This window comes from Aotus nancymaae, unplaced genomic scaffold, assembly GCF_030222135.1.
Source record: "Aotus nancymaae isolate 86718 unplaced genomic scaffold, 86718_ANA_hifiasm-v0.15.2.pri h1tg000002l, whole genome shotgun sequence".
Lineage (NCBI taxonomy): Eukaryota > Metazoa > Chordata > Mammalia > Primates > Aotidae > Aotus > Aotus nancymaae.
Window position 1 is genome coordinate 50,744,737 of NW_026988413.1, and position 12,805 is coordinate 50,757,541.

At 39.4% G+C, this 12,805-nt stretch overlaps 1 protein-coding gene across 1 annotated transcript in view; it reads left to right on the forward strand.

Annotated features, from left to right (window-relative positions):
* COG5 (component of oligomeric golgi complex 5) overlaps nt 1-12,805 on the forward strand; it is a 364,197-nt gene that overhangs the window by 38,909 nt on the left and 312,483 nt on the right. Inside the window, exon 6 of the mRNA XM_064374523.1 lies at nt 10,575-10,695. Coding sequence (XP_064230593.1) covers nt 10,575-10,695 — 121 coding nt within the window. The remainder of the gene's footprint in view (nt 1-10,574; nt 10,696-12,805) is intronic.

Consider the following 12,805-nt stretch of genomic DNA (forward strand, 5'->3'; position numbering starts at 1 on the left):
AGGAGTCTCAATGTGGAAGAAATTATATGCTGTTTGTAGATTTATGTAGATGTAAGAAGGCTAAATCCTCTACTTCTGATTTTTAATTGGAAGTATCAGTAGGAACTTGTGAGATATTTTAATGTTATTTAAAAATAGTATATGCCTTATATTGATGTGTATATATATATATTTGTACATATGTATATATATGTTAATCTAAGAATGCTTTGTGTGTATTGTAGAATAAATCAAATGAATATTTATGTGATATTTTAATGCTGACATTTCCTATCTGTATCTATGGAAAAGTCCCAGAAATGAACAAACCTAGTTCTGTGAATGTGGTCTTGAAATGCTGTTTTCTGGCCAGGTGTGGTGGCCCATGTCTGGAATTCCAGCACTTTGGGAGGCCAAGGTGGGTGGATCACCTGAGGTCAGGAGTTTGAGACCAGTCTGGGCGACATGGTGACACCCCATCTCTACTAAAAATACACAACTTAGCTGGGTGTGGTGGCGGACACCTGTAATCCCAGCTATTCCGGAGGCTGAGGCAGGAGAATCGTTTGAACCCTGGAGGCGGAGGTTGCATTGAGCCAAGGTTGTGCCACTGTACTCCATCCTGGGCTACAAGAGCAAAACTCTGTCTCCAAAAAAAAAAAAAAAATTATATTTTCTACTAAAAGGAACCAAGGCTTCTTTGAGAAATCTTTGATTCCAGGTCTGGGGCATGAAATGTGTAAGGTGATCCTGGAACATTTTTATATCAGATACCAAGGAGGCTCTCAGTGACTAGTAGGTTTATGACAAACTCAGGAACTGACTAGAAGAGGCTCTGGGTGACCAGCTGTTTTAGTTTCACTACTGAAAATACTATATCTTGGGAAACTTCATGGTCTCAGGGAAAGTGGTATAGTTAATCACTCTCAGAGGCTTCTGCTGGCCAAAATGGAACAATTTGAGCATCAGTAAGGATGAGAACCGTGATGGATTGGGCATCCCTTATTATGTTTAAATCCATTTCATAATTTTATATATATAAACAGCTAAACCCCAGAACACCCCCCTGTACCCCTACCAACTAATTGTTCATCATTGATGAATATTAGGAAATGATTCCTTCATTTTGAAAACTGATAAGGAAAAGATTAATTATTTTTAGTTTTCTGTATTAATAATACTCCTAGATAAACAAAAGGTTAAGTTTATTTTTATAGAGAGATTTCATATGCTCGCAAATAAAGATAAAACGACAGAATTGGAGTATTACTATTTTGCGGTCACTTATGTTTCAGTGGATTTTGACATTGAGTATCAGTGGCTGATATCATAGATCTCTTAAAATATACCACCCTCTAATGTTAAATCTTGCCAAAAACGCTAAACCTCAATCTGATGAACCTGCCCACATCCAACTACTAATTTACAGGTAACACGGAAGATAGAAGAACTTGTTAAACTACATCAGGGGAATACAGTCAACAAAACCTAGTCTGTGGTTAACTATAGAACATATGATTCAATATATTCAATAAATTACCATGAGAAAAAGACATTGTGAGTGAACCAACAGATTAAAAATGGGAAAAATTAAACCATAGCACTTAGGTATTTATACTTCAGTAATAAAAATATAAAGTAAGGAAGTGATTAATGTAAAAGAATAGTGGTTTCTCTTGGTTGGCATGAAGGGTAATGGCATTGGGAGGGAGTACATGAGGGCTTATTTGGTGGTTCACATGGTCCTGACTCTTGATCTATGTAGTGCTTCTAAGTTCATTTAACTGTGTATCTCTGAGTGTGGTTTTCTATGTTTGTGTTATATTTAATAGTAAAAGTCTAAAATAAAAAGGAGGGAAAGAAAATTGATTGGAGGGGAGGCAGCTATATTGGGAAATGGTGAGAATTGATGCCTTATAGATCAACTTATAATAGCTTAGACTTATTGACTAAGGATTTTATTAAATGCTATTCTCAGAAGATTCAACATACTCTGTAAGTAGAGAGCCATTAAAATTTACTAAAAAGGGGGTTGGAGTGCTGAAAACTGCATTTTTAAGAAGGTAAATCTGGCTGGGTAGATTTCAGTGAGGAACTTGAAAGCTATCCAAAAAACCACTATTGTTAAGGTAATAGTGATAAAGATTTGGATTAAGGTGATGCTTGTAGGAATAAAGGTAAAATAACAACTCTTAGGCAGTAGGACAAATGGTAAGACTTGGTGACAGATTAAGCATGGTTGCTAAAAATAAAAACAGTGAAAATAAAGATTGCATTTTTGAGAGCATACCCTTTGTTGGGTAGGATGGGGAATTCTGAATGGCAATCATGCTAGAGTAAGAGCTTTATTTCTTCTTACGATGTATTTAGAATCTCAGAGAAATGGTTGCTAGGGATTTTGTGTTCCAGATTATTTATCTAAAAATGCCATTTCTGACAAGGAAGAAACGGATAATGTTTCCAGTGCAAGATATCCAAGTTACTGGTGTCCAATCTGTATGGATTTGCAGCAACTTCCAATTTTGCCTCCTTAGAAGAGAGAATTCGACTGAGGGGCATAAAGCAGAAAAAGAGACAAAAGCACATTTCAGAGCAGGAGTGGAAGTTTATTTAAAAAGGCTTTAGAATGGGAAAGGAAGCATAGAAAGTCTCAAGTGGGCACTGAGGTCAAGTGCAGTGTTTAACCTTAATCTGCAGACTTTGTAGCCTGACTCCTTTCCCATGATTCTTCCCTTAGGGTGGGCTGCCCGCATGTGCAGTGCCCTCCTTAGCCTTAAGAGGTAAGCAAACGCAGTGTGTTTAGGAAGTTGTATGCATGCCCATCTGAGGCTTTCTTCCTTTTTCAGGTGGAGTGCCCCCAGCAGGTTACACTCCACCATTTTGTGTCTTAAAGGAGGTGCCTAGGAAGTTGCTTCTCCCTGGTGTTTGCATTCAGTTAACAGTTTAGTGCACCAGGTGTGGACCATCAAGAAATGGCCTCTCCTTGGCACTGACGGCCAATTTATCACTTTTAGAGAGGCAATGTGATAGTTGCTGAACCATCAGCCTACTACATTCCTAGTTAAGTGGGGCAGTAGCCCTCTCCTGCCCTCACTCATGCCTGTTTAACTACCTGCAACAACAGTGATTGCTTTTGTTAAGTGCATAGTTGGGAGAGAGAGAGGAGGATGACTTTTCAATGTTATTTCTTTTTATCTCTTGAATTTTGAATCGTGTACTTGTATTATCTATTCAGAAAATGAATAACATTTAGTTAAAAGATAAAGATGCCCTAATCTTCAATTTCTAGGGGAAAATTTTCATTTGGCGTTAAAAAAATTATTAAAGTATTTCAGACTAGTTTCTCTGAAAAGCAGTCAGGTAAATATTTTAATACTTAGTTGCTTTTGACTTAACATATGTTTGTAAATGTATGTATGTATGTTTATATTTGAGTATGGTGTATGCATACATATAGTGCATTGCTTGTGAGTGCACGGGTGTGGCTGTGTGTGGCTCTGGTGCATGTATTTATTTCACCCATAAAAGAATGATTGTACCTGGAGACTCAGGGACCCTGGCTTCTCAGAGCTTTTAATTCTTATTGCCACCATGTAGGATTTTTTTCCTTAAGCAGGAAGGTGTCCTTGCTTCTCAGCTAGCCTTGGGGCCATTAGAAAATGGTTGTGACACAGCAGGATGGAATGTCTGTGCTTTGTAATCACTACTGAGGCTGAAGATCACTACATGTTATTCAGTTTGTCACCATCCACCACACTCTTCCCCCATGCAACTGCTGTGAATCCAGCTTCTGTAAAAAAATGTCCTAAAATACATGAACCTTTATTTCTTATCCCAGCATTTTGATAGCTAAAGATCCAGTATTAGATCTGGGAAAGCAAAGGGAGTAGGAAGTATGTGAAATAGTTTGGTTTTGTTGTTTGTGTACTTTCTCTTTTATAATTGATTAGTGATTAAAAACCACCAGGCATGGTGGCTCACACCTGTAATCCTAGCACTTTGGGAATCTGAGGCCAGAGGATCACCTGAGCCCAGTAGTTTGAGAGCAGCCTGGGCAACATGGCAAAACCTCATCTCCACAAAAAATGCATTTAGCCAGGCATGGTGGCATGTACCTGTAGTCCCAGCTACTTGGGAGGCTGAGGTAGAAGGATCTCTTGAGCCCAGAAGGTTGAGTTTGCAGTGAGCTGTGATCATGCCATTGCGCTTCAGTCTGGGCAACAGAACGAGACCCTGTTACCGCCCCCCGCCCCCCCCAAAAAAAAGAAAAAAGAAAAAAATTAGAGAAATAATGAAATTGAGAGGAGTTTTTTTTTTTTTTTAATATTTTATTGCGTTTTAGGTTTTGGGGTACATGTGAAGAACTTGCGAGATTGTGGCGTAGGTACATACATGGCAATGTGGTTTGCTGCCTTCCTCCCCATCACCTATATCTGGCATTTCACCCCATGTTATCCCTCCCCAACTCCCCACCCCCTGCTGTCCCTCCCCTAGTTCTCCTCAACAGACCCCAGTGTGTGATGCTTCCCTCCCTGTGTCCATGTGTTCTCATTGTTCAACACCCACCTATGAGTGAGAACATGCGGTGTTTGATTTTGTGTTCTTGTGTCAGTTTGCTGAGAATGATGGTTTCCAGATTCATCCATGTCCCTACAAAGGACAGGAACTCATCGTTTTTGATGGCTGCATAGTATTCCATGGTGTATATGTGCCACATATTCCCTGTCCAGTCTATCATCGATGGGCATTGGATTGGTTCCAAGTCTTTGCTGTTGTAAACTGTGCTGCAATGAACATTCGTGTGCATGTGTCCTTATAATACAACGATTTATAATCCTTTGGATATATACCCAGTACTGGGATTGCTGGGTCAAATGCAATTTCTATTTCTAGGTCCTTGAGGAATCGCCACACTGTCTTCCACAATGGTTGAACTAATTTACACTCCCACCAACAGTGTAAAAGTGTTCCTGTTTCTCCACATCCTCTTCAGCATCTGTTGTCTCCAGATTTTTTAATGATCGCCATTCTAACTGGCATGAGATGGTATCTCAATGTAGTTTTGATTTGCATTTCTCTAATGACCAGTGGTGATGAGCATTTTTTCATGTTTATTGGCCTCATGTATGTCTTCTTTGGTAAAGTTTCTGTTCATATGCTTCGCCAACTTTTGAATGGGCTTGTTTTTTTCTTGTAAATCTGTTTTAGTTCTTTGTAGATTCTGGATATTAGCCCTTTGTCAGATGGGCAGATTGCAAAATTTTTTTTTCCATTCTGTAGGTTACTGATTCACTCTAATGATTGTTTTGTTTGCTGTGCGGAAGCTGTGGAGTTTAATTAGGACCCATTTGTCTATTTTGGCTTTTGTTGCCAATGCTTTTGGTGTTTAGTCAGGAAGTCCCTGCCTATTCCTATGTCCTGAATGGTTTCACCTAGATGTTCTTCTAGGGTTTTTATGGCGTTAGGTCTTATGTTTAAATTTTTAATCGATCTGGAGTTAATTTTAGTGTAAGGTGTCAGGAATGGGTCCAGTTTCTGCTTTCTGCACATGGCTAGCCAGTTTTCCCAACACCATTTATTAAACAGGGAATCCTTTCCCCATTGCTTGTTTTTGTCAGGTTTGTCAAAGAGTAGATGGTTGTAGATGTGTGGCATTGCCTCCAAGGCCTCTGTTCTGTTCCATTGGTCTATATCTTTGTTTTGGTCCCAGTACCATGCTGTTTTGATTACTGTAGCCTTGTAGTACAGTTTGAAGTCAGGTAGTGTGATGCCGGCAGCTTTGTTCTTTTTGCTTAGAATTGACTTGGCTATGTGGGCTCTCTTTTTGTTCCATATGAAGTTTAAGGTGGTTTTTACTGGTTCTGTGAAGGTCATTGGTAGCATGATGGGGGTAGCATTGAATCTATAAATTACTTTGGGCAGTCTAGCCATTTTCACAATATTAATTCTTCCTAACCATGAGCATGGGATGTTTTTTCCATCTGTTTGTGTCCTCTCTTATTTTGTTGAGCAGTGGTTTGTAGTTCTCCTTGAAGAGGTCCTTTACAGTCTTTGCTAGTTGTATTCCTAGGTATTTTACTCTCTTTGTAGCAGTTGGGAATGACAGTTCGTTCTTCATTTGGCTCTCTTTAAGTCTGTTATTGGTGTATAGGAATGCTTGTGATTTTTGCATGTTGATTTTGTATCCTGAGACTTTGCTGAAGTTGCTTACCAGTTTCTGGAGAGTTTGGCCTGAGACAATGGGGTCTTCTAAATATAAAATCATGTTGTCTGCAAATAGAGACAGTTTGACTTCCTCCTTTTTGAATTGAATACCCTTTATTTCTTTTTCTTGCCTGATTGCTCTGGCTAGAACTTCCAATACTACATTGAATAGGGGTCGTGAGAAAGGGCATCCTTGTCTAGTGCCACATTTCAAAGGGAATGCTTCCAGTTTTTGTCAATTCAGTATGATATTAGCTATGGGTTTGTCATAAATAGCTTTTGTTATTTTGAGATACCTAGTTTATTGAGAGTTTTTAGTATAAAGGGCTGTTGAATTTTGTCAAAGGCCTTCTCTGCATCTATTGAGATAATCATGTGGTTTTTGTCTTTGGTTCTGTTTATCTGGTGGATTGCATTTATAGACTTGTGTATGTTGAACCAGCCTTGCATCCCCGGGATGAAGCCTACTTGATCATGATGGATAAGCTTTTTGCTGTGCTGTTGCAATCGGGTTGCCAGTATTTTATTGAAGATTTTTGCATCTATATTCATCATGGATATTGGCCTGAAGTTTTCTTTTCTTGTTGAGTCTCTGCCAGGTTTTGATATCAGGATGATGCTGGTCTCAAAATGATTTGGGAAGGATTCCCTCTTTTTGGATTTTTTTGGAATAGTTTCAGAAGGAGTGGTACCAGCTCCTCTTTGTATGTCTAGTAGAATTTGGCTGTGAACCCATCTGAACCTGGGCATTTTTTGGTTGTTAGGCTCTTAATTGCTGCCTCAACTTCAGCCCTTGTTATTGGTTTATTCAGGGTTTTGACTTCTTCCTGGTTTAGGCTTGGGAGGATGTGCAAGTGTCCAGGAATTTATCCATTTCTTCCAGGTTTACTGGTTTATGTGTATAGAGTTGTTTGTAGTAATCTCTGATGGTAGTTTATATTTCTATGGAATCGGTGGTGATGTCCCCTTTATCTTTTTTTATTGCGTCTATTTGATTCTTCTATCTTTTCTTTTTTATTAAACTGGCTAGTGGTCCATCTGTTTTGTTGATCTTTTCAAAAAACCAGCTCCTGGTTTTATTGATTTTTTGAGGGGTTTTTTAGGTCTCTGTCTCCTTCAGTTCTGCTCTGATCTTAGTTATTTCTTGTCTTCTGCTAGGTTTTGAGTTTTTTTGATCTTGCTCCTCTAGTTCTTTCAATTTTGATGATAAAGTGTCGATTTTAGATCTTTCCTTGTTTCTCAGTCAGTGTCTTTTGATTGGGGCTTTTAGCCCATTTACATTTAGCGTTAATATTGTTATGTGTGAATTTGAACCTGCCATTTTGATGCTAGCTGGTTGTTTTGCCTGTTAGTTGGTGTAGTTTCTTCATTGTGTCGATGCTCTTTACCATTTGGTACGTTTTTGGAGTGGCTGGTACTGGTTGTTCCTTTCTATGTTTAGTGCTTCTTTCAGGAGCTCTTGTAATGCAGGCCTGTTGGTGATGAAATCTCTGAGTAGTTGCTTGTTTGTAAAGGATTTTATTTCTTCTTTGCTTATGAAACTTAGTTTGGCTGGATATGAAATTCTAAGTTGAAAGTTCTTTTCTTTAAGGATGTTGAATATTGGCCGCCACTCTCTTCTGGCTTGTAGGGTTTCTGCTGAGACATCCGCTGTGAGTCTGATGGGCTTCCCTTTGTGGGTAACCTGACTTTTCTCTCTGGCTGCCCTTTGCATTTTTTCCTCATTTCAGCCCTGGTGAATCTGACAATTATGTACCTTGGGGTTGTTCTTCTTGAGGAATATCTTTGTGGTGTTCTCTGTATTTCCTGGACTTGAATATTGGCCTGCCTTACTAGGTTGGTGAAGTTTTCCTGGATAGTATCCTGAACAGTGCCTTCCAGCTTGGATTCATTCTCTCCGTCACATTCAGTTACACCCATCGAATGTAGATTAGATCTTTTCACATAATCCCATATTTCTTGGAAGCTTTGTTCATTTCTTTTTACTCTTTTTTCTCTAATCTTGCCTTCTTGTTTTATTTCATTGAGTTGATCTTCGACCTCTGATATCCTTTCTTCTGCTTGGTCAATTAGGCTATTGAAACTTGTGTATGCTTCGCAAAGTTCTCGTGTTGTGTTTTTCAGGTCCATCAATTCATTTATATTCCTCTCTAAGCTGTTTATTCTCATTAGCATTTTGTCAAACCTTTCTTCAGGGTTCTTAGTTTGTTTGCATTGGGTTAGAACATGTTCTTTTAGCTCAGAGAAGTTTCTTATTACCTACCTTCTGAAGCCTGTTTCTGTCAATTCATCACACTCATTCTCCATCCAGCCTTGTTCACTTGCTGGTGAGGAGTTGTGATCCCTTGTAGGAGGAGAGGCGTTCTGGTTTTGGGTGTTTTCTTTCTTTTTGTGCTGGTTTCTTCCCATCTTTGTGGATTTATTTACCTGTGGTCTTTGTAGTTAGTGACTTTCAGATGGGGTCTCTGAGTGGACGTCCTATTTTTTGATCATGTAGTTATTTCTTTCTGTTTCTTAGTTTTCCTTCTAAGAGTCGGGCCCTTCTGCTGGAGGACTGCTGGAGGTCCACTCCAGACCCTGCTTTCCTGGGGATCACCTGCAGTGGCTACAGAATAGGAAGGGTTGCTGCCAGTTTCTTCTTCTGCTATCTTTGTCCCAGAAGGATACCTGCCAGATGTCAGTCTGAGTTCTCCTTTTTGAGATGACTCTTTGTATATGTCGGGGTAGGGGAGCTGCTTGAGGAGACAGTCTGTCCTTTATAGGAGCTCAAGTGCTGACCTGTGAGCTCTGTTCTTCCATTTAGACCTGCTGGGCCAGGTACGTTTACCTCTGCTGCTGCAGAACTCATAACTGCCTTTTTTTCACAGGTGCTCTGTCCTGGGAAGGTAGGACTTTATTTATAAGTTTCTGTCGTGCTGCTGCCCGTTTTCACAGATGCCCTGCCCAGTGAGGAGGCAGCTTGGTCACTGTCTGCCAGCAGAGTTGTTGCTGAGCTGCTGTGGGCTCCGCCCAGCTGCCGTGTGAACGTCCCTGCAGTCCTTCCCTGCAGCCCCTCCCCCACAGAGCTGGACCATCCTGGGTTCAGCTGTGCTTGCTGTGAAACTCTTAATCCACAGCATTTCAGATTGCTGGTCTTTGTGGGGGTGGGACCGGACGGTCCTGATCACCTGGCTCCCTGCCTCAGACACCCCCCCCTTTTTTTTTTTTTTCAGTTGAACAGGTGACTCTGTCTCCCAGGTGTTCCAATCATCAGTTGATACAGCACCCAGATTTGTGTGAGATTTTGTGTGGAGACCCACTGCACCGGCTGAAACAGCTGTGCTGGAGACTCATGGAACTTTGTTGTCCAGGAATCTCCTGGCTTGGCTCCCAGTTTCAGTCCCCGTTTTATCAGTTGAATGGGCGACTCTGTCTCCCAGGTGCTCCAGTCGCCAGCTGAAACGGCACCTGGACCCATGTGAGTTTTTTGTGCGGAGACCTGCCATACTGGCCAAAACAGCCGCGCTGGAGACCCGTGACACTCCTTGGCCTGGGAATCTTCTGGTCTGTGGGCAATAAAAATCCATCTGGAAATGCAGCGACCATTCACCCTCTGCGATCTCGCTGGGAGCCGCAGTCCAGAGCTGCTCCTACTCGGTCATCTTGGATCCCTCTGCAAGAGAAGTTTTAAGATCACTCAGGCAGGGTCTAGAAAAGAGAAGCTGGAGTTGGAAATAGCAGGAGGCAGTAGTAGGAAGCTAAGCAGCCTAATATAGTGGTTGTCAATTTTGGCTGCACATTGGCACCACCAGGGAATCTTAAAAACATAACTTATGCTTGGTTCCCATCCCTAGAGATGCTGATTTAACTGGTCAGGGCTATGGCCTGGGCATTAGAACGTTTTGAATCTACCCACTTGAATTTGTAGTCAAGACTGAGAACCAGTGGGCTAGAGAATAAAACTGGTTTAGGACTGAGAGAATCCTTGGCTCTCACAGTGCCTCAGTTCGAAGCTCTCTCCACTTGGGATAAATTGGAGTTTACTGTAAAATGTAAATATAGTACTTCTGTGTGTGTTCTCTAGGAGATTTGATGCTTTTTAAGACTTGTGATTGTTTAGGTTTTTCATTGGTGGGAAACAAAGCATGAGTGAATCTTTAGCATCTGGAAGGAATGGGCAGATTCACATATAAGCAAAGTGTGAACCACTGTGCTTGGTTTTTTTTTAAAAAAAAACTTTTTATTTTAAGTTCCAGGATACATGTGCAGGATGTGCAGGTTTGTTACATAGGTAAACATGTGCCATGGTGATTTGCTGCACCTATCTCAACCCTCTGTGCTTGTTATTGCTATTTAATAATAGTAATAAATTTTCATGGATCAACTAATTTAACATTGTGTTGTTTGCACAGGTTGCCTGTGATTTGCTTCGGAGAATTATTCGTATCTTGAATCTCAGTAAGAGACTCCAAGGACAACTGCAAGGGGGAAGTAGAGAGATAACAAAAGCTGCTCAGAGTCTCAATGAACTTGGTAAGTTTTTTTTTTTTTATTAAAAAGTTAGTAGAGATTTAAAGAGTTTTTAAGTCACATGATTGGTTGACTTGTTATCACCATCAGCAAGTACTGTTAAACAAATTTTTTAAATAATTGGCTGTGTATAATATTGTAACCGCTCTCAGAAGGAGTAAGTACAATTAGTTGATTTCTTTGAAATGCTATTTATTTTAATTATAGTAAAGTTGGCCTTTTTTCGTATACATGTCTGTGAATTTTAACACATATATAGATTCATGTAAGCACCATTACAGTCTTGATACAGAACAATTCCATCACTCCCCCGCATTCCCTCATTATCCCTTCATGATGACGCCTACCTGCTTCCACTAATCCTGGCAACCACTGATCTTTTCTCCATTATTGTGGTTTTGTCTTTTTGAGAATGACACATAAATGGAATTACAAAGTAGGTAACCTTTTGAGGCTGTCTTCTTGTACTCAAAATAATACCTTTGTGATTTATTCAAGTTTTTGGGTGTACTAATAGTTTGTTACTTTGTGTTTGATTGAATACCATTGTATGAGTATCCTGCAGTTTGTTTATTGATTCACTGATTGAAGGACATTTGTATTGTTTCCAGTTTTTGGTGATTATGAATACAGCTGCTATGGACATTAATGTACATATTTATGTGAAGTTAAATTTTTTTTTTTCTAGGAGATATTCTAGAGAAATGATGCTTTTAAGATGACAAATCCCATGTTGATACTATGCCTAGCAAGTTTTAAAAATGTATTTCTTTGTTCATTCTTTCCTCAAACATTTATTACAGGACCTCGATAGTCAAGTATTTAATGTCCATGCTTTTGACTGTTAACCAGCTGCCAGGTCCATAATGCAGCACATCATAATTTTTCAGGCAAAATTTTGAATAGCTAGTGAGTGCACATAGAACTGCCCAACATTGTGTTTTAATGAGGCTTGGTGGTTTTCTTTTCACTGGGTACCCAATAGTTTTTCTGAGTGGATATATGTAGTGGCATTTATACTTTACAGGTTCAGAAGTCTTTGATTATATCCATTTCAGATAGTAAGAGTCTTCAGATAGTAAGGTACTTTTGGGTTGTGCTTTGAAAGCAGTTATGCCAAAATAGTATCCAAGAAATGTGCATTACATGTTCTTTCTGAATTTTCCTGTCTTTGATTTTTCAGTTATATAGTCATGCTTATTCCATATTTTTTAAATTAATCAAGGAAATCTATCCTTCACAAATAAGGCTTTGACAGCATTACAGTTATATACTACTCAAATATAGGTTTTACTTAGGAAAATAATTGGAAATGTCTCTAACTTGTGATTTAGTATGCTTAGAATATGTTATATAAGAAGTTAAACTTTTGAGCTGAATATGGTGGCTGGTTCCTGAAGGCCCAGTTACTTGGGAGGTGAAGGCAGGCAGTATTGCTTGAGGCCAGGAGTTTGAGACCAGCCTGGATGCACAGAACAGATCTCCTCTCATTCTAAAAAAAAAAAATTAATTCAGAAGTAAAGAAAGTTAAAACAAAATAAAAGTTTAGCATTATAGCATGTGCCTGCAGTCCCAGGTACTTGGGAAACTGAAATGGGAGGATCACTTGAGCCCACAAGTTAGAGGCTGCAGTGAGCTGTGATTGCACCAGTGTTCTCCAGCCTGAGTGAGAGAGCAAGATCTTGTCTCATAAAAAAACGTTAACTTTTTAAACAGTGAATGATGCTTGTGTGTTTTCACAGTATGATCTAAGCATAGAAGTGTAAAAATTCAAGTATCAGCTACTGTTTTGCTGTATCACATTTAATATCTGTGTACCAACAATAGTTTGTGGGATTATGGAATCATCAAACCCGGATACATACTACTCCAAGGCTTATTAAGTATGTTTGTCATCACTGACACTCCTTTCAGTATTAAAAATATTGCTAAATTTTGATTGGATTATGATTATCATTTCTTCTGTGATAGATGCTGTAATACAGATGGTGATTCTTTAAAAAAAAAAAAGGCACAATTATTGAACATAACGTTCTGAGTTGGTATAATGCAGAGTGTAAAACCATTATCCTTCCAGTGTGCTGTTGGCTTTACCTAAAGTTTTTATAAAGAT